The sequence below is a fragment of the Hypanus sabinus genome, chromosome 18 (genome assembly GCF_030144855.1).
Source record: "Hypanus sabinus isolate sHypSab1 chromosome 18, sHypSab1.hap1, whole genome shotgun sequence".
In the NCBI taxonomy this organism is placed as follows: domain Eukaryota; kingdom Metazoa; phylum Chordata; class Chondrichthyes; order Myliobatiformes; family Dasyatidae; genus Hypanus; species Hypanus sabinus.
Window position 1 is genome coordinate 71,674,036 of NC_082723.1, and position 21,956 is coordinate 71,695,991.

The 21,956-nt window shown below is 46.9% G+C and overlaps 1 protein-coding gene across 1 annotated transcript in view; it reads right to left on the reverse strand.

The window, feature by feature from the left end:
* si:dkey-112e17.1 (uncharacterized) overlaps window positions 1–21,956 on the reverse strand; it is a 79,032-nt gene that overhangs the window by 17,554 nt on the left and 39,522 nt on the right. Inside the window, exons 2-5 of the mRNA XM_059943823.1 lie at window positions 17,104–18,029; window positions 7,444–7,495; window positions 5,776–5,887; window positions 4,124–4,257 (exon numbers count right to left, since the gene is read on the reverse strand). Of these exons, the coding sequence (XP_059799806.1) occupies window positions 4,124–4,257; window positions 5,776–5,887; window positions 7,444–7,495; window positions 17,104–18,029 (1,224 nt within the window). The remainder of the gene's footprint in view (window positions 1–4,123; window positions 4,258–5,775; window positions 5,888–7,443; window positions 7,496–17,103; window positions 18,030–21,956) is intronic.

Below are 21,956 nucleotides of genomic sequence, written 5' to 3' on the forward strand. Positions count from 1 at the left end.
AAGGTTTCACCAGGACATTGCGGTCACAGAGAAGCGTTATCAGAGCAACTGGAATCCATCAATGCCGGATGATTATTGTTGGACACTTAAGCGAAAAGAAGCAGACGCTGAGTTCAAACAAAAATTATCAACAAAACATTTTTAGCTTAGATGAACTAAGCATCAGCACAGTTATGCAATTAAATGCATTCAATTCACTAAAATTTCTTGTTTCTCCGAGTCTGAAATTATATTTGTGTTCAGCTTCGCGTTTACAACTCTCCGCCGCTTTTCTCAATCCTGTGCAGCAGCCCCCACACCCCCAACCCAGACAGTCACGCTACCAGTCAAAATGCTCACTAGGGTATATCTATAGAAACTTGCCACTATCACACCGAATCTCCTCAAACTCCTAATGAAATATAGCCATTTTCCTGCCTTCTTTGTAGCTGCACCCGGGTTCACTTTCACCACTGACCAAGGAGCTTGTCCCTTCTCCCTGTGACCGTGTGGGCTTCCTGCAGGTGCTCCAGATTCTCACATGTACCGGTTAGTCCGTTAATGGGGAGCAGGGATGTAACTGGTTAGCACAGGCTTTTTTGGACTGTGCCGTATGTCTAATTTTTTTTTAAAAACCTGGTTTAATAGTTGAAACTGTTTAATAATATAAAGAAGCTGGGGGACTCAATAGGTGGGCAGCAGCCATGGTGAAAGAGGGAAAAGGGCAAGACTTGTCATCTGGACCTCCTGAAGGGTCTTGAGTTGTATTTGAGAATACGACTTAGTTTTGAAGTTGCAAGTACAAAGCTGAGAATAATCACAAGCCTACTGAATTCTCACAAAGCGAAGTTCAAGGTAAATTTATTATCAAAGTATATACATGTCTGCATATACAACCCCTGAGAGTCATTTTCTTGCAGGCAATTCTGTGGAGTTTGTACATTCTCCCGGTGACCACGTGGGTTTCCTCCTGGTGCTCGGGTTTCCTCTCACAGTCCAAAAGATGTACGGGTTAGTAGGCTAATTGGTCATCGCAAGTTGTCCTGTGATTAGGCTGGGGGTTAAAGTGGCTCGAAGGGGAGAAAGTGCCTTTTGCACACTGTATCTCAATCAGTCAATCAAGCAGAGCGGAGCAAAGCTGGATCGGAGTAGAAGTAGATTTAAAACCACTTAAACCAAGAACGAGGTTCGAACAATTTAAGCACCAGGCAGATTTGAAAAGGGGGAGTCCAGGCTCGGAGCGCATCGATGCAACAGGGTCCGGATCCTACACCGAGGAACGACCGGACTATTTAAAAGCCGGACCAGTTGGATTGAAAAGTTGGGGGGGTCAGGACCAGAGCGAGGATCAGATGGCTTTGCACACTGCTCCGTGTCTCTGGGCTCCAAGACGCCGATTCAGCCCTGCACTGGACCCCAGATTCCATGTCTATCGTTCTAAATGCTGTTTGCACAATGTGTTCTTTCTCTCTCTCTCTCCGCACATTAGGTATTTGACAGACTTTTTGGGGGTTTCTTTGTTTGTGGCTGCCTGTAAGGAGTCAAATCTCAACGTTGTACAATGTATTCATACTTCAATAATAAATGTACTTTGAATTTTGAATCAATCAATAAATACAAAGAAACAACAGAATCGATGAAAAACCACGCTCAAAAGCATACAGTGTGTAAAGGACAGCAAATTGTGCAAATACAAAAAAGAATAAATAAGCAAAAGATATCAAGAACATGGGATGAAGAGTCCTTGAAAGTGAGTTTACTGACTGTGGAACAGTTCAGTGATGGAGTTACCCCCTCTGGTTCTAGAGCCTGATGGCTCAGGGGTAATGACTGTTCTTAAGGGTATCCCTTTTCTAACGGCAACAGCAAGAAAAGTGCACGTCCTGGATCTGCCATCCTGACCCATTCACAGTTTATGATGGCAACCCGATCACGTGCTGCTCATTCACGAACACAGCTACGTCTTAACAGCAGCTCAGTCAGTTCTCACGCCAATTTCAGAAGGCAGCTCTTTGGGGCATCACAGTAGCATAGCCGTTGGTGCAGTCGCTTTACAACACCAGCAGTTACCGATTGTGGTTCGATTTCTGCCAGGAGCTTGTATGTTCTCCCCATGACCATGTGGATTTACTGCGTGCTCCAGTTTCCCCTCATATTCTAGGGTTGGAGTCGTAGCACAGAAACACGTCCTTCAGTACATCTAGTCCATACCAAATCATTTAAGCTGCCCAGCCCTATTGACCTGCACACAGACCATAGCCCCTCATATCCCTCCTATCTATATACCCATCCAAACTTCTCTTAAACGTTAAAATCCAGCTGGCATCCACCACTTATGCTGGCAGCTCATTCCACACTCCCACCACCCTCTCGGTGAAGACGTACAAACAAGCTGGATGAACTCAGCAGGTAGGGCAGCATTCGTTGAAAGCAGCAATGTTTCAGGCCAAGACCCTTCATCAGGACCTGAAACGTTGACGGCTCCTTTCAACGGATGCTGCCCGACCTGCTGAGTTCATCCAGTTTGTTTGTACGTCTTGATTTGACCACAGCATCTGCTGTGTACTTTGTGTTTACCCGCTCAGTGAAGACCCCCTCATGTTCCTCTTAAACATTTCACCTTTCTCCCTTAACCCATTGCCTCTAGAGGAGGGGACCCAGGGGGGAGTGATAGGCAGGTGAGAAGTAGTAAAAGTGGAAAAAGTCTGCTTGCATTTACACCATCTCTACCCCTCATAATTTTGCATGCCTTTATCAAATCTCCCCTCAATCTTCTACATTTTAGGGAATAAAGTTGTAACCTATTCAATCTCTCCTTGTAACTCAGGTCCTGGTAACGTCCTTGTAAATTTTCTCTGCACTCTTTCAATCTTATTACATCTTTCCTGTAGGTAGGTGACCACAATACTCCAAAGCAGGTCTCACCAATGTCTCACACAGCTTCAACATAACATCCATCTCCTGTACTTAATACTTCGATTAATGAAGACCAATGTGCCAAAAGCTTTCTTAATGACCCCATCAATCTGTGACACCACTTCCAGTGAATTATGGACTTGTATTTCCAGATCCCTTTGTTCTACTGCACCCCCAGTCACCACAAGACCTACCCTAGTTGGCCCTCTCAAAGTGCAACACCTCACACTGGTGCTGCCATTTTTCAGCCGGTCCAGATCCCGCTGCCAGCTCTGATAGTCTTCCTCGCTGTCCACTGTACCCCCAGTCTCAGTGTCACCTGCAAGTTTGCTGATCCTGTTAACCACATTACCATCCAGATTGTTGATAGAGATGACAAACACAATGGGCCCAGCACCTGATTAGTGCCATACTGGGGGTGTGTTGCGCTGGCCTCGGCAACACTTCTGATCAGATTTCCATGTACACGTGATAAATACAGCTAACCTTTCTCTCTCGATTCTCAAACCCTGGATATGAATTTAGGCAAGAGGCAGGAGGACATTCAGATGATTACTGATGAATTACATCCGCCTGTGGGCTTCTAGAAGATATGCCTGGGCTAAGCTACATTTAGGTTACTATCCTGGTGATCAAAGAACATTCCCACTGCAGTGTAGGAGAGTACGTAAATACTAAATATCCATTTTGCAAACAACAAGATGGGGTACCTCGAAGGCTCTGGAGATCTGATAGAGGTATATAAAATTATGATGGATATAGATGGGGTCAATGCAAGTCGGATTTTTCCACTGAGGTTGATGCATGAGAGTAGAATTTGAGGTCATAGGTGGAAGGTCAATATTGAACGGGAGCCTTCACTCAGAGAGGGGTACAAGTGGGAAACGAGCTACTAGAAGTGGTGGAAGGGGCTTCAGCTGCAACACTTGAGAAGTTTGGTTAAGTGGTTGGGAGGTGATTGGAGGGCCATGGTCCAGGGGCTCCCAATCCTCTTTATGTCATGGACCGGCATCATTAAGCAAGGATTAGGCAGAACAACAGTCTGGCATAGACAAGATGGGCTGAGGGACCTGGCTTTGTGATGTAGAGGTCTATGATCCTATAAATAATCAAGCTTAAAAGAACACAGATGAAAGAAATATTTGTATTGCAAGATCAAGCAATTCTCTACCAATCACTGCAATTCGCCCTCCACCCTCCTGTGTTATGGCCAAGGTTCCCAATGTACCTTCGTCTTAAAACTAGAGAAATGCAAAGTGCCCACGCTGGGACCGGCAGAAATCACAAAGATCTCGTCACTCCCGGACTCAGTCACTGCCGACTCGGTGGAGGCGACTTCCATTTCGGCTTGGAGGGAGTTACCTGCAACAGATCAGGAGAGCATTGAAAGTGGGCCCTCGCAGGGAATGACCTCTATCGGGTCAGGAGAACACTGAGAGTGGACCCTCACAGGGAATGACCTCTATCGGGTCAGGAGAACACTGAGAGTGGGCCCTCACAGGGAATGACCTCTATCGGGTCAGGAGAACACAGAGAGTGGGCACTCACAGGGAATGACCTCTATCGGGTCAGGAGAACACAGAGAGTGGGCACTCACAGGGAATGACCTCTATCGGGTCAGAACACAGAGAGTGGGCCCTTGCAGGGAATGACCTCTATCGGGTCAGGAGAACACAGAGAGTGGGCACTCACAGGGAATGACCTCTATCGGGTCAGGAGAACACTGAGAGTGGGCCCTCACAGGGAATGACCTCTATCGGGTCAGGAGAACACAGAGAGTGGGCACTCACAGGGAATGACCTCTATCGGGTCAGGAGAACACAGAGAGTGGGCACTCACAGGGAATGACCTCTATCGGGTCAGAACACAGAGAGTGGGCCCTCGCAGGGAATGACCTCTATCGGGTCAAGAGAACACAGAGAGTGGGCCCTAACAGAGAATGACCTCTATCGGGTCAGGAGAACACAGAGAGTGGGCCCTCACAGGGAATGACCTCTATCGGGTCAGGAGAACACTGAGAGTGGACCCTCACAGGGAATGACCTCTATCGGGTCAGGAGAACACAGAGAGTGGGCCCTCACAGAGAATGACCTCTATCGGGTCAGGAGAACACAGAGAGTGGGCACTCACAGGGAATGACCTCTATCGGGTCAGGAGAACACAGAGAGTGGGCACTCACAGGGAATGACCTCTATCGGGTCAGGAGAACACAGAGAGTGGGCCCTCGCAGGGAATGACCCCTATCGGGTCAGGAGAACACAGAGAGTGGACCCTCGCAGGGAATGACCTCTATCGGGTCAGGAGAACACTGTGAGTGGGATCTCGAACGGAGAACGGGGTTGGTGGGGATAATAAATCAGCCATGATGGAATGGCAGAGCAGGCTCAAGAGACTAATTCTGTTCCTATTTCTTCCAGTTTCATGATCTTTCAAGAGCTTCAACCCAAGTACAAAGAAATTCGATCAATCAAGGTCAACTCTAGAAGAAGGCAGACTCACACATTTGTTCTTTATTTTCCTTTAAGACCAGAATATTTGCAAAGGACCTTGTTTAAAAATCTTCCACAATCCTAAAACTTTCCCTGTAGGGCAAAAGGAGAAAGAAATGGTGTGGTTGGGGGGGGGGGGGGGTTGACTTCTTCCAGCAGTGGCTGGGAACTGAGGTCGGGCAGAGGTTTATTTACAACTGGAGGGGGGGAGGAGATAGGGGCAAGGTGGAGGTGATTTTGCACCGTTTGGGTGTAAGGGATCCACGTTCACTGGGAAAAGGTAGACACACTGTAAAATAACTTCAGAAAGGTTTACACTGTATTCATGGACGTTGGGCAGACCCTTTGGTTAAGCCGCAGGAACCTGGAACCACATCCACCCAGCACTGACCCTGTCGTCCCAGGCTGACGCTGTGATTGTTGTTCTCGTTTTCATCCTGATGCATCCCGTTGGGTACCAACTGCATATCCCCAATATCAGCGGCAGTATTCTGGATCCCAACCTACAAAAGTGAAGGTGGACATTGAAACACTGACATTAAAGTCAAAAATCCAAATCAGCTTTATTATATACTGGCATACGCTGTGACATCTGTGCCAGGACCACCAGACTAAAAGAGTTACTTTCCGAGCAGTAAGGTTGATCAACACCTCCACCCACTAAACCCACCCCTCCACACCCTCCAACCACCAACACTTCGTTTCTTTAACCTATTATGTTCTTTCTGCTGCATCAAACCTGAAGCAACAATCATTTCATTCTCTTTTACAATCGTGTACTGGAAACGACATTAAACAATCTTGAAAAAGAGTAAAATATGAGATAGTGTTCATGGGTTCATTGTCAGAAATTTGATGGCTGAGTGAATGAAAATGTTCCTAAAACATTGATTGTGGGTCTTTAGGCTTCTGTACTTCCTCCCTGATGGTAGTAATGAGAAGAGGGCATGCCCGAGTGGTGAGAGTCCTTGATGACAGATGTCACCTTCTTGAGGCAAGATGTTGTTGATGATAGGGAGAGTTGTCCTCATGATGGAGCTAGCTGCATTAGCAAGGACCAGGGTCCATACCCACGGCTCGGTGAGCTTGAAGGACAAAGACTGTTGTTGAGTCTGAGGTCAGAAGCCCGATGTCTGCGAGTCTGGGCCAAGGACAGGTGGTTGGAGACCCAATGTCTGTGATTCTGAGAGTCCAGGGCCAAGGACAGGAGGCAGACTGCCCTGTGTTTGGAGGCCTGTCTGTCTGTGAGTGTGGGAAAGGGGTTGTCCTGCTGTTGCTGTCGTATTTGTTCTGATGAACACTGTTGACACACCACGCTGGCAGTGGTGTGTGTGGTGACACTTGCCTTGTGTGTATTGATTGTCAATGCAAATGATGCATTTCACTGTATGTTTCAATGTAGCTGATTTAATAAATCTGAAACTGAGTATTGTGAAAGGAGGAAAGATCCGGCAGCTAAAGGAATTTAGGAAACAACGTTCATTATATCACAGATGATGTAAAGTAGTTCCATCCGAAACCAGAGTTTTAAATCTCATTAATCTGCACATCTTTAAAAAACTGAGGTAGAGTGCAGAATAGACACCTCTGGTACTTCAAGCTGTGCCATCCAGCATTGCCCCTGATTTAACCCCAGTCTAATCACAGGACAATTTATAATGACCAATTAACCTACCAACCGGTATGTCTTTGGACCGTGGGAGGAAACCGGAACACCCAGGGAAAACTCACACAGTCACAAGGAGAATGTATAAACTCCTTACAGGCAGTGGTGGGAATTGAACCCTGGTCACCTGGTAAAGCATTGTGCTAACCATGATGCTACTGTGCCGCTCTAAATACAGAGGTGCAAGGTGCTATGGTAGCCTCAGAGAATTCACTATATGGTTCAATGTATGTGATAAATCTGAATCTGCGGTCCACTCTCAGAATTATCCAGTCAATCCCACTCCAAGTTCTCTCAGAAGTCCAGCAATCTTCCTCTATCAAGGATTTAATCAGATTCCCTTTGAAAGGCAGCTGCTTCCAAATCCTACTCAATAAAAGCACCATCTTTTACCTCACGATTCCTTGAGCAGTGGGAACACCTTCCTTTATAATGAGACCTTCTCCTAAAGCAAGAGAAAACATTTTCAGTAAACAACCCGGCACATTCTCAAAGCTGACACTGAAATGTGTGCAAACAGGATTTTTGTAAAAACACAACACAGGGAAGCTTCTATAACACCTCCAGCAACTGTGGAACACATCCCAGAACATTTCTAGTTTTATATCTGACTGCACACCTACAGTGGTGCTGAGAAGTTTGTGAACCCTTTAGAACTTTGTCTATTTCTGCATAAATCTGACCTAAAATGCGATCAGATCTCCAAGTCCGAAAACTAGATTGAGAGATCCCAATAAATATCACAAAAAAACATTATACTTGTTCATGCTTTTATTGAGAAACATGATCCACTATTACATGTATTTGTTGGAAAAGTATGTGAACCTTTGCTTTCAGTAACTGGTGTGGCCCCCTCGTACAGCAATAACTTCAACCAAATGTTTCTGCTAACTGTTGATCAGTCCTGCACATCAGCTTGGAAGAATTTTAGAGGATTCTTCCTTACAAAACATCAATATTTCTAGGATACATTGCATGAACAGCCCTCTTCAGGTCATGCCACAACATCTCAATTGGGTTAAGGTCTAGACTCTGACTTGGCCATTCCAAGAAGTGAATTTTCTTCCTTTTAAACCATTCTGTTTTTGATTTACTCTTGTGTTTTGGATCATTGTCTTGTTGCATCATCCAATTTCTATTAAGCTTCAGGTGACAGACCGCTACCCTGACACTCTCCTGTAAAATGTCTTGACGCAATTTTGAATTCATTGTTCCCTCAATGATTGCAAGCTGTCCAGGCCCTGATGCTCCTTCCGCCACGCTTCACAGTCGGGATGAGGCTTCGGTGTTGGTGTGCAGTGTCCTTTTTCCTCCAAAGTCTGCATTCTGCCAAAAAGTTCAACTTTTGTCTCATCGTCCACAGAACGTTGTCCCAGAAGCACTGTAGAACATCCAGGTGGACTTTTGCAAACTTGAGACAGACAGCAATTTTTTTTTTTTGGAAAGCAATAATTTTCTCCATGGTGTCCTTCCATGAACACCATTCTTGTTCAGTGTTTTCCTTATAGTGGACACTTGAACAGAGACTTTAGCAAGTTCTAGAGATTTCTGCAGATCTTTTGCTGTTACCTTTGCTATCTTTTTCACTTCAGCATTGCATGTTGTGCTCTTGGTGTGATCTTTGCAGGACACCCACTCCTAGGGAGAGTAGCAACAGTACTGAATTTCCTCCATTTGTAGACAAATTCCCTTACTGTGGACTGATGAACACTCAGGTCTTTAGAAATCCTTTGTAGCCTGTTCCTGCTTCATGCATCTCTACAATTCTTCTTCCAAGGTCCTCCGAAAGATATCTTGACGGAGGCAAGGGGCACATAAACAGACCTTTCTTGAGAAGAGCAGGCTCTGTCAGTAACCTGACATTGTGTGACTTGTTTATAGGGCAGGGCATCTCTACAACCCACACCTCCAATCTCATCTCATTGACTGGAACACCTGACTCCAAACAGCTTTTGTAGAAGGCATTTCCCCAGAGGTTCACATACTTTGTTGAACCTAGACTGTGATTGTTTAAATAGTGTACTCAGTAATGACAAGAAGTAGTACAATGGTTTGTGTGTTATTAGTTTAGGCATATTGTGTTTGTCTATTATTGTGATGTCGATGAAAATCAGATCACATTTTATGAGTAATTAATGCAGAAAACCAGGTTATTGCAAAGGGTTCACGCACTTTTTCTTACAAGTGTATACAACCAAATGAAACAATGTTCCTCCAGTGCACCAAAATAGTGAAGGTGCCCAGAAGTTTAGCACAGTACTGCAGTAATGTTATGTATTGCACTGTACTGCTGCCTCAAGAAAAAAATCATGACATATGTGAGTGATGATAAACCTGATTCTGATACGACTCTCTGCTGTGGACTGAGAATGGGAAGGGGGCTGGGAGAGGGGAATCATGGCAGGGAAAAGGGGGAGGGAGTGGGAAGCCATTCTGACATTCTGTAATGATCAATAAACCAATTGTTTGGAATCAAATCACCTTACCTGGTGTCTCTGGGCTGGGTGTGTCTGCACACATGCCACCAACACCCACCCCCCAGCACCACCCCTGACACACTTTCTCCGCCACCCCTCCCACACTCCTCCGCCCTCACCATTCTCAACATCCTTTGCAAACTCACTCTCTGCTCCACGTTGACAAATACAGTACCGAGGAAAAGTCTTAGGCGTCCTAGTTACATTCATGTGTTAGACTTTTGCACAGTACTGTAACACACATAGAACATAAAATATTACCGTAAGTTAATAAAATATAATTCAAAAAGTGCACGTTGTACACAGCTCAGATAAACCGTAAACAGCTCGTTGTCCTAGTGATGAGAACTCAGTGGTAGTGGGTATTCATTAGTCTCACAGCCCAAGGGAAGAAGCAATCTTTCACCTGCAATCCAATTGAAAAGTAAGAGACACAGCAGGTAATTTCCACGGAACATAATCCAGCAATCTCTCTTCCTCAGCAGGTGGTGGAAGAATATTTTTAAGGCAGGGACAGCTTTATACCCAGTAAGCAAGGTGAAAGGGAGCAGATGGACACTCAGAGCCATCAAGCCAGCCGTGATTCTTTGAGTGACGGATGAGGCTCAAGGGGCCAAGCCCTGATGTGTTTGCTAGTTACTGATCACAGTAACGTGGGTGGCACTGCAGTGGTTAGCACAATGCTATTACAGCGCCAGTGACCCAGGTTCAATTCCTGCCTCCGTCTGTAAGGAGTCTGTACTTCCTATTCCTCGGAACAGCAGAGAATGTAAGGGTGAGCTTATAGAAATGTCTAACTTCATGGAGTATGGATAAGGTGGACGGTGACAGTATTTTCCCCAGGGTAAGGGAGTCCACAGTCAGGGGACTGTACAGGGCGAGAGGAGAATGATCTGAAAGAGACCAGAAAGAGAGGGACAACCTTTTCCACCCTACGGGAAAGATTTGAAAGGGTCCAGAGAGAGGGACAACCTTTTCTACCGACGGGAAAGATTTGAAAGGGTCCAGAGAGAGGGACAACCTTTTCCACACAGAGGGCAGTGAGCTGCCTGAGGGTATGTACAACAGTATCATGCAAGAAGCATTGGGATAGGTTCACTGAGGCTTCGAGGTCAAGGGTCCAAGCACTGTAAATTGGGTCGAGCTGGGTGGGCACTGTGGTCAGCATGGACTGCTTGGGCCAAAGGGCCTGAATCTGTGCTGTATTGCTCTCTGATTCTGCAACTAATCCACACCAACAAGTTACCCCTCTAAACCAAAATCCCATTTGTCTGTGTTTTGCCCACTTATTCCTGAACCTTTTCTATCCATGTACCTCTTCAAATCCCTTTTAAAATGTTGTTATTGTTCCTGCCTCAACCACTTCCTCTGGCAGCTCGTTCGATAATTAGGACAATGCTTAACAGTACCAGCAACCCTGGTTCAATTCCCACCACTGTCTGTAAGTAGTCTGTATGTTCTCCCTGTGACCACGTGGGTTTCCTCCCACAGTCCAAACACGTAGTGCTGATTGGGCATTGTAAGTTGTCCCATGGTTAGGCTGGGATGTGTGTGCAACTCTTCCACTAAGCAAATCTGTTTGCATCTATTTATCACACATACGTTGAAAGATACAGTGAAACGTGTCACCACAAACACAAAATGCCAAAGGAAGGAACGCAGCATCCATGGAAATTAATAAACCATCGACGGTTCTGGTCAAGACCCCTCATTGGGACTGGAAAGGAAGGGGGAAGAAATCAAAATAAGAAGGTGCGGAGGTACGGGTAGGAAGACTAGTTGGCAAGTGATAGGTGAGGGCAGGTGAGGGGGAAGGAGGGGGGAATGAAATGAGAATTTGGGAGAGGATATGTGGGCTGGAGAGGAGAGAGGACCATGAAAGGAGGAGGGGTACCAGAGGGAGGTGAGGAGAATAGATGAGGTGAGAGGGGAATGAGGAATGGGAAGAAGACCCCCCCCATCCCCCTCACCTGGCTTTACCCACCTCCTGGCAGCTTTACCTCCTCACCCCTCCCCTTCTCATTCTGGCTTCTGTCCCCTTCCTTTCCAGTCCTGATGAAGGGTCTTGGCCTGAAACATCGGTCGTTTATTCATTTCCACAGATGCTGCCTGACCTGCTGAGTTCCTCCAGCATTTTGTGCGTCTTGCTCTCTTGTTGCTACAATGTGTCATTGGTGTTAACAACTGAAGCACCCAAGGGTGAGAGCTGGGGGCAACCCCTAAGTGCCACCATGCATCCAGCACCAACCTCGCTTGTCCACAATGTAGAACAATATTTGATATGGAAGTACCACAACCAAGCAGGCATCCCTTCATCATACCCTTCCTGACTGCAGACTTCAGAAAGGGAGAGACAAGGGAACACACACCAGTCCTCAAAGAGCGATCAGAAGTGGAGAGAGTGAGCAATTTCAAGTTCTTGGCTGTCAATATCTCTGAAGATCTATCCTAGACCCAACATATGTATTGTAATTCCTTTTTTTCCCCTATTATTACATATTGCACTGTACTGCTGCTGCAAAGACAACAAATTTCATGACATATGCTGGTCATATTAAACCTGATCCTAGATTCGAGAGGGTAGAGATGGGACACAGATTAGCTATGATCTCATTGAAGGTTTAAGAGGCCGAATAGCCTCACCCAGTTCTAATTTTCTTAATTGGTTGAGCAGACAGACATACACAGTTTGCTGAACAGAGGGGGGCTTGTTTTAGTTCTGTACTGAGACACCATTTTAATTATATCTTGAAACCAAGCTGCTGATCAAAGGCCGTTATTGAAGCCACCCTGTCGAGCGGTGACATTCAGTGCCTGCTCACACGGGACTGTGACCTCTGGGGCTGGAGGGAGGAGGAGGATTTTTACAAAATAAACACCAGCCCAAATCCCAGTGGTAGGCAGGACGCGATCCCATCTGGATTCAGTTAACCCCTATCCAAGGGCTAATTTTTCAGATTGCTGACTGCAATTAGTCCCTGGAAGAGTTACACAGCTGGTCTAGACGTCCCATTTCCAGCAGGAGGCCCTGGTCTCTGTCTCTGATGTTCAGGGTGGGCTGGGGGACCAAAGGCCAGCGAGACACCACTGACGACAAAGCATCCGTGTCAGATTCCTCACGCCCTCCCAGACTTCTCTTCATATTTATAAGCAGAATGGGGGCGTTGTTCGATGAGGCCAAGCCATTGGGTGTATTTAAAACAGAAATTGATAGGTTCCTGATTTGTAAGGGGGGGGGCAGATGTCATGGGGAGAAGGCTGGAGAATGTGATTGAGATAGAAAATAAATCAGCAATGATGGAATAGAGCAGACTCGATGGGCTGAATGGCCTTTACTGTCCGTAAACTGAGTGGCTTCATGGGCTGTTTCAGAGGCAACAGTTAATAGGGACTTGGTTAGACCTAAAAAGGTCACAGAGTCTTTTGCTAATGATCACTGACTCATCTGACTTTAGGTATTCCAATCAAAATTAAAGAATAATTTTATTTATATTGCACTACAGAAGAGAAACAGGTCCTTTGGCCCTTCTAGTCTGTGCTGGACCATCAATTTCCCTAGGGCCATCAACCTGCACCCACACCATAACCATTCACACCCCTCCCATCCACGTATCTTTCCAAAGTTCTCTTCAATGTTGAAATTGAACCCACATGCACTGGCAACTCATTCCACACTCTCACCACCCTGAGTGAAGGAGCTCCCCCTCATGTTCCCCTTAAACATTTCACCTTTCACCCATAACCCATGGTTGTAATCCCACACAAACTCAGTGAAAAAGCCTGCTTGCATTTGCCCTATCTATACCCCTCAATCTTCTATACCACGAAATAAATTAGAGAAAAATGTCCTAACCTATTCAATCTCTCCCAATAACTCAGTCCCGGCAACATCCTTATAAATTCTCTCTACACTCTTTCAATCTTATCGACATGCACATCAAAACTGAGTGAGATATGCCATTTGGGTCACCATCTAACAGTCCGAGATGGTGCTGGGGGGCAGCCGGCGAGTGTTTCCGGAGCCAGCACAGCTCACTGCCACAGCCCCGTATCCCTGTGGAATACGGAAAAGTCGGAGAATCCGGAGGAAACCCGTGTGGTGACAGGGAGAACGGACAAACTCCTCGGAGCCAGTGGCTGGAATTGCACCCACTTGTCTGCCACAGCAAATCTTTATGGTAACCACTACCTGTAGCTCTGGTCACCATGACATTAGTTAACGAGACTCCTCTGCTGAAGGTATCACAGCAAACATTCCATTCTTTCAGCTTCTGATCACCAGATTTATATCTGGGATGGTCGGGGTTTAATCAGCTTAGACAGGGAGACCTATACACTGCGTCCTCACAGTGTCCCCACTGAAACACCAATTCATTACCAGAGTTTGTTTATTTATTGTATTGAGATGCAGCATAGAATAGGAGCTTCTGGTACCATTCAGCGATCCCCTGATTCAACCCCAGCCTAATCACGGGACAATTTACAATGACCAGTGAACCTACTAACTGTGGGAGGAAACTGGATCACCCAGAGGAAACCCACATAATCCCAGGGAGAACGTACAAACCCCTTACAGACAACAGCAGGAAGTGAACCTTAGTCACTGGTACTGTAAGTCGTTGTGCTAACCACTACACTACCGTGTGATGGGAATTGAACCCGGGTCACTGGTACTGTAAACCGTTGTGATAACCACTACACTACCATGCAATGGGAATTGAACCCGGGTCACTGGTACTGTAAAGCATTGTGTTAACCACTACACCACCGTGTGATGGGAATTGAACCTGGGTCACTGGTACTGTAAAGCGTTGTGCTAACCACTACACTACCGTGTGATGGGAATTGAACCCAGGTCACTGGTACTGTAAACCGTTGTGATAACCACTACACTACCGTGTGATGGGAATTGAACCCGGGTCACTGGAACTGTAAAGTGTTGTGCTACCCACTACACTACCGTGTGATGGGAATTGAACCCGGGTCACTGGTACTGTAAAGCGTTGTGCTAACCACTACACTACCGTGTGATGGGAATTGAACCCGGGTCGCTGGTACTGTAAAGCGTTGTGCTAACCACTACACTACCGTGTGATGGGAATTGAACCCGGGTCGCTGGTACTGTAAAGCGTTGTGCTAACCACTACACTACCGTGTTATGGGAATTGAACCCAGGTGTCTGGTACTGTAAACCGTTGTGCTAACCACTACACTACCCTGGGATGGGAATCGAACCCGGGTCACTGGTACTGTAAACCGTTGTGCTAACCACTACACTATCCTGTGATGGGAATCGAACCCGGGTCACTGGTACTGTAAACCGTTGTGCTAACCACTACACTACCCTGTGATGGGAATTGAACCCGGGTCACTGGTACTGTAAACCGTTGTGCTAACCACTACACTACCGTGTGATGGGAATAGAACCTGGGTCACTGGTACTGTAAACCGTTGTGCTAACCACTACACTACCGTGTGATGGGAATTGAACCCAGGTCACTGGTACTGTAAAGCATTGTGCTAACCACTACACTACCGTGTGATGGGAATTGAACCCGGGTCACTGGTACTGTAAAGCGTTGTGCTAACCACTACACTACCGTGTGATGGGAATTGAACCCGGGTCGCTGGTACTGTAAAGCGTTGTGCTAACCACTACACTACCGTGTGATGGGAATTGAACCCGGGTCGCTGGTACTGTAAAGCGTTGTGCTAACCACTACACTACCGTGTTATGGGAATTGAACCCAGGTGTCTGGTACTGTAAACCGTTGTGCTAACCACTACACTACCGTGTGATGGGAATTGAACCCGGGTCACTGGTACTGTAAAGCGTTGTGCTAACCACTACACTACCGTGTGATGGGAATTGAGCCCGAATCACTGGTACTGTAAATCGTTGTGCTAACCACTACACTACCGTGTGATGGGAATTGAACCCGGGTCACTGGTACTGTAAAGCGTTGTGCTAACCACTACACTACCGTGCGATGGGAATTGAACCCGGGTCACTGGTACTGTAAAGTGTTGTGCTAACCACTACACTACCGTGTGATGGGAATTGAACCCGGGTCGCTGGTACTGTAAAGCGTTGTGCTAACCACTACACTACCGTGTGATGGGAATTGAACCCGTGTCACTGGTACTGTAAAGCGTTGTGCTAACCACTACACTACCGTGTGATGGGAATTGAACCCGGGTCACTGGTACTGTAAACCGTTGTGCTAACCACTACACTACCGTGTGATGGGAATGGAACCCGGGTCACTGGTACTGTAAACCGTTGTGCTAACCACTACACTACCGTGTGATGGGAATTGAACCCGGGTCACTGGTACTGTAAAGTGTTGTGATAACCACTACACTACCGTGTGATGGGAATTGAACCCGGGTCACTGGTACTGTAAAGCGTTGTGCTAACCACTACACTACCGTGTGATGGGAATTGAACCCGGGTCACTGGTACTGTAAAGCATTGTGCTAACCACTACACTACCGTGTGATGGGAATTGAACCCGGGTCACTGGTACTGTAAACCGTTGTGCTAACCACTATGCTACGTTGTCAAGTTGCCAGGGTAGACACCTCTCTTGGCTGAAGGGCCTGGAACCAGGGGTTACAATCGTGAGTTAAGAGACTAGACAAGCAAGGCAGAGGTCAGGAAATTTATTCAGCCAGAGAACAAACAGTTTGAATTCCTGAGAGGGCCTCGGAGGCTCAGTCACTGAGGACAGTCAACAGAACGTTAAGTGAATCGAGGGTCGTGGGTCAGTGAAGCAGATTGGAGGCATGATGAAAGATCTGACGAAAACGTGGTCTTATTCATTGAGTGTGCAGGGAGAAGAGATCGAATCACATAATCCTGCTTCAATGTCTAAGAATATAAAGTTTTGATTTAATTTCTAGATAGTGATTTTTTTTCCAAATTTTGATGATGAATGTAGATGATATGATTGAAAGCTCTAATGCAAACTGTACGAGACCCTGTTAAACACCAACAATTTGTTCGTTTGGAGATACAGTACAGTAACAGGCCCTCCAGACTCAACTAATCCATGCCACCCAAACAGACGTCTGTAACCTAGTAACCCACGTGATTTGGAAAGTGGGAGGAAACCCGAGCACGCAGAGGAAATCCACATGTTCCTGTGGAGAATGCACAGACTCCAGTGGGAATTGAACGTGGGTCACTGGCAGGATAACAGCACCATGCCAACTACTAGGCTGTCGCACGACAATACTTAGCTTGCTTCCTCCACGTCTACTCGCTGCAGTGCTACGGTAATGACGTGGTTAGTGCAACGCTATTACAGCTCAAGTTCAATTCCGGCATCCTCTGTAAGGAGCTTGTATGTCCTACCCATGACCGCATGGGTTTCCTCTGGCTGCTCCTATTACCTGCCACGGTCCAAAGACATACCAGTTAATAGGTTGACCGGTCATTGTAAATCGTCCTGTGATTAGGCCAGGGTTAAATAGGTGGGTTGCTGGGCGATGCTGAAGCGACCTGTCCTGCGCTGCATCTCCAAACTTTAGAAGAAGTTAACAGACACGTCCAAGAGGAACTTAAACTCACCTCCAGGTGCGGCAGACAGCAGTCAGCAGGACGGCCAATAGCAAAGCAATGCCACCAATGACCAGGAAATGGATCAGGTTGTCGTGGCCTCTGACCTTCACCGGGGTCTGGAGGTCATTGCTGAGGTCATTTTCAAAGTGGTAGAGCAGGAGAAAGCCTCGGCCCCGGTCCGTGGTGGTGATCAGCTCCACAACCACCTCCACCATCTCCAGGGGAGAGCCAAAGGTCAGCGTCTTGTTCACCGGCGAGTTGTCACCGCAGAAACGGACGGAGAAAGTTATCAGATCGGAAATATACAGAACGTCGTCCGGACACACCTCGGGAGGTTCGGAGGCTGGGACGTTTGTCCCGGGGGATTCCTCGCCTTCAGGCAGCCTGAGACGGTCCAGTTCCAGTTGCTCAGTGCTGGACACTGGGACATCAGCTGGGGCCACACTCAGGGTGGACGTTGCTGAATCTGCGTCAAGTGGGGAGTCACTCACTGAGGAATTGTTCATTTGGGACAACGCTTTGACTAACTCTTTCTGTGTCTGTTTGTCTGCAGAGGAGCCCAGGTTGTCGACCTTAGAACCTTTTGATTCTGAAGCGTTTATCTCGTTCAACAAGATCTTGACTCTCCCACCAGGACTGGTCTCCTTCATGGGTGAATGCAGCTTCTGGGGCTCTCTGGCCCGCACTGAACCTCGACTCTCAGCTGAACTGGAATCTCCTTCCTCCCGACTCTCTGTCTCAGGGGCTTGACGGCCCTCATCGTCTGGGCCCTCGAACACGTCAAAGTCAAAGACTTGCAAGTCGAGACGAGCTCCAGGCGGGATGAAGAACTGCCAAACGCAGTGCGTGCCTGCGGCGTACCTCATGGGAAAGCCAGGAGACAGGATAATCCCTTCAGGCTCAGAACTGACCACAGCACCGCAAGAATAATAGACCTAGAGGCAAAATATTGGAATAGTTAGACACGGACATGCACAGAGTGGGGCAGCACAGTTTAGGCTCTTTGGCCCATGATGTAGTGCCAACCTCCTAACCAACTCCAACACTTCCATTCCATATACCCCTCCATTTTCTATCATCCATGTGCCCATCTAAGAGTCTCTAAAATGTACCTAAAATACCTGCCTGTGCCACACCCCAGGCAGTGTGTACACTCACCCACCGCCCTCCATGTGAAAAACCTACCTCGGACATTCCCCAATCACCCTGACATTTTGCCCTCTTCCTGTCCTGGAAAGAAAGTGCTGGCTATCCACTTTATCAACGCTTCTTATTGTCATTTACACTTTTTATGAAGTCACCTCTCGTCCACATTCACTCCAAAGAGAGAAAGCTCTAGCTCACACAACCTTTCGTCACAAGACAGGTTCCCTGATCCAGGCAGTATCCCGGTAAATCATCTCTGCACTTCTTCTAATGCTTCCACATCCTTTCCAAAATGAGGCAACCAGAACTGAACGCAATGCTAGGTGTTCTTCCAACCAGTTTTATATTGCTGTGACATTACCTTGTGGTTCTTAAACTCAATCCCCTAACAAAGGCCAACACGCCTAACTACCCTCTCAACTCTCACAGAAACTTCAAGGATTTGCGGATGTGGACTCCAAGCCCCTTGTTACTCCACACTGCTAAGAATCCTGCCATTAACCCCAATTTCCATTTTCAAGCCCAGCCTTCCAAAGCGAATCGCTTCACACAACTGCAGACTGAATTCCATCTGCCACTTCTCAGCCCAGCTCTGCAGCATATCAGAATCACTTTATCGGCAATATGTGAGTTTCTTTAGCCAGAGTGGTGAATCTGTGGAATTTATTGCCAGAGGCTGTTTTGGAGGCCCAGTCTTTATGCATATGTAAGACATTGATAAGATTCTTGATTGGTCAGGGCATGAAGGGCGACAGGGAGAAGGCAGGAGATTAGGGTTGAGAGGGAAATGGATCAGCCACGATGAAATGGTAGAGCAGACTTGATGGGCCAAATGGCCTCACTCTGCTTCTGTATCTTATGGTCTTGTACCAGAATTGACTGTGGTTCGGCAAAAAGCATAAACACAAGACAATACAACACAATGGAAACTAACTTACAAGACAATCGTGCAAACAGACAAGAGCAATTAACAATTAGCAGAACGGTCACATGTGCAAATGTCAATAATCAAACTTAAATTAGTCATTCAATTTAATAAAATTGGTTAGCTCCATCTTGGGTAGCAGCCTCTGTAGTGTCCAAGACATTTTCTAGGATTGGTGCCTTAGGAAGGCAGAGTCCATCATTAAGGACCCATCACCCAGAACATGCCCTCTTCTCATTGCTACCATCCGGGAGGAGGTACAGGAGCCTGAAGACACACACTCAGTGATTCAGGAACAGCTTCTTCCCCTCTGCCATCAGGGAGGAGGTACAGGAGCCTGAAGACACACACTCAATGATTCAGGAACAGCTTCTTCCCCTCTGCCATCAGGGAGGAGGTACAGGAGCCTGAAGACACACACTCAATGATTCGGGAACAGCTTCTTCCCCTCTGCCATCAGGGAGGAGGTACAGGAGCCTGAAGACACCCACTCAGTGATTCAGGAACAGCTTCTTCCCCTCTGCCATCAGGGAGGAGGTACAGGAGCCTGAAGACACACACTCAGTGATTCAGGAACAGCTTCTTCCCCTCTGCCATCAGGGAGGAGGTACAGGAGCCTGAAGACACACACTCAATGATTCAGGAACAGCTTCTTCCCCTCTGCCATCAGGGAGGAGGTACAGGAGCCTGAAGACACACACTCAGTGATTCAGGAACAGCTTCTTCCCCTCTGCCATCAGGGAGGAGGTACAGGAGCCTGAAGACACACACTCAGTGATTCAGGAACAGCTTCTTCCCCTCTGCCATCAGGGAGGTGGTACAGGAGCCTGAAGACACACACTCAGTGATTCAGGAACAGCTTCTCCCCCTCTGACATCAGATTTCTGAATGGACACTGAACCCACGAACACTACCTCACTATATTTTTAATTTTTATTTTTTGCACTAACTTAAGTATTTAGTAGATATAGTTAATGTAAGTATAATGTAAGCTTTTTTCTCCATATTTATCATGTAGTTCATTGTACTGCTTCTACAGAGTTAAGGAATTTGACAACATATTCCAGTGATATGAAACCTGATTCTGATTAAATAAACGTAAACATATGAACAGGCTCAATAATTACCAACAGAACAAGGACAGCTGTCCCACTGTAACCCACATCAACTTTCCACACTAGCCATGACTCCAACCGTTGTGTCATCGTGATGCAATTACACCTCCGCAGCACCAACTCACTCCAACTTATACAAGCAGGTTACCTGATCGCTTTCATGAATTGTTCTTAACACACAGCAATTTGATGACTAAACCCAAATGGTGGGGGTGGACAGATTGAAATAACAAATGCCATTATCGTTCCAAAGTTTGTTATTTTCCCCTGTGGTGCGGCAGCTTCAAATCCAGACTTGGTTACAGATCATCATTGTGCTCCGTGTTGTACGACGTGGGAGATCGTGGTCTTCCCGTGACCGTGATTGTTCCTGGCAAATTTTTCCACAGAAGTGGTTTGCCATTGTCTCCTTCTGTGAGGCGTCTTTACAAGACGGGTGACCCCAGCCATAATCAATACTCCTCAGAGATTGTCTGCCTGGCGTCTGTGGTCACATAACCAGGACTTGTGATCTGCACCAGCTGCTCATACGACCATCCACCACCTGCTCCCATGGCTTCATGTGACCCTGATCGGGGGCTAACCAAGGTGCTACACCTTGCCCAAGGACAACCTGCAGGCTAGCAGAGGGCAGAAGCACCTTAAACCTCCTTTTGGTGGGGACATATCCCTCTATTGGTTTAGAGAGATATGGAATTAATGCAGGCAAGTGGGATGAGTAGAGGTGAGCGTAATAATCCGCAAAGAATAAACAACAACCAAAGCTGACTCCACTCTGGCTGGAGAACAGCAGCTATCAGAGACTCCAGCACCCAGGCCTTGCTGTCTCCTCACTGCTGCCGTCAGGGAAGAGGTACAGGAGCCTCAGGTCCCACACCAGCAGGTTCAGGAACAACCGTCAGGCTCGTGAAACGGGGGATAACTTCACTCACCTCAACACTGAACTGTTCCCACAACCTACAGACCGACCCTCAAGGACTCATCATCTCATGTTCCCGATACTTATTACTTATTTATTTTTATTATTTTGTTCCTTTTAAAAAATTATTTCTTTGTATTTTCTGCGAATGCCAGCAGGAAAGTGAATCTCAGAGTGGTATTTGGTGACATAAGTGCACTTAGATAATAAACTTACTTTGAACTCCGAGAGTGCAGAGGGTGAGGGAATGCCTGCAGTTCCTCGTCTGGAGCTCTTGCCCTTCGAACTGGCCCCCTCAATGAATGATTCTATCCACACCAAAGCTCTTACCACCGTTAACACACACTTAATGCGACCAGGAGTACCGCCATGAAATTGATCAAACAATCTGCTCACTCGGCTGAGTGAAGCAGAACCAGTTGGAGGCCAGGGTTCTGACAGGACCAGCATCCTCTCTTGTTTGAGTCCAGTGGGTTGTGTGGCTTGAGTAAAACATAATGTGCAGGTCAGGCAGCATCTATGGAGAGGGTTAAACAGTCGACGTTTCAGGCCAATACCCTTCACCAGGACTGGGAAGAAGTACGAGCTGGCAGGTGATAGGTTCAAAGTTTATTTTTTGGCATACAGTGGGGTAAAGGCCCTTCGTGCCACATCGCCCAGCAACCCCTCGATTTAATCCTAGCTTAACTACGGGACAATGTACAATGACCAATTAACCTACTAACCAGTACGTCTTCAGAATGTGGGAGAAAACCGG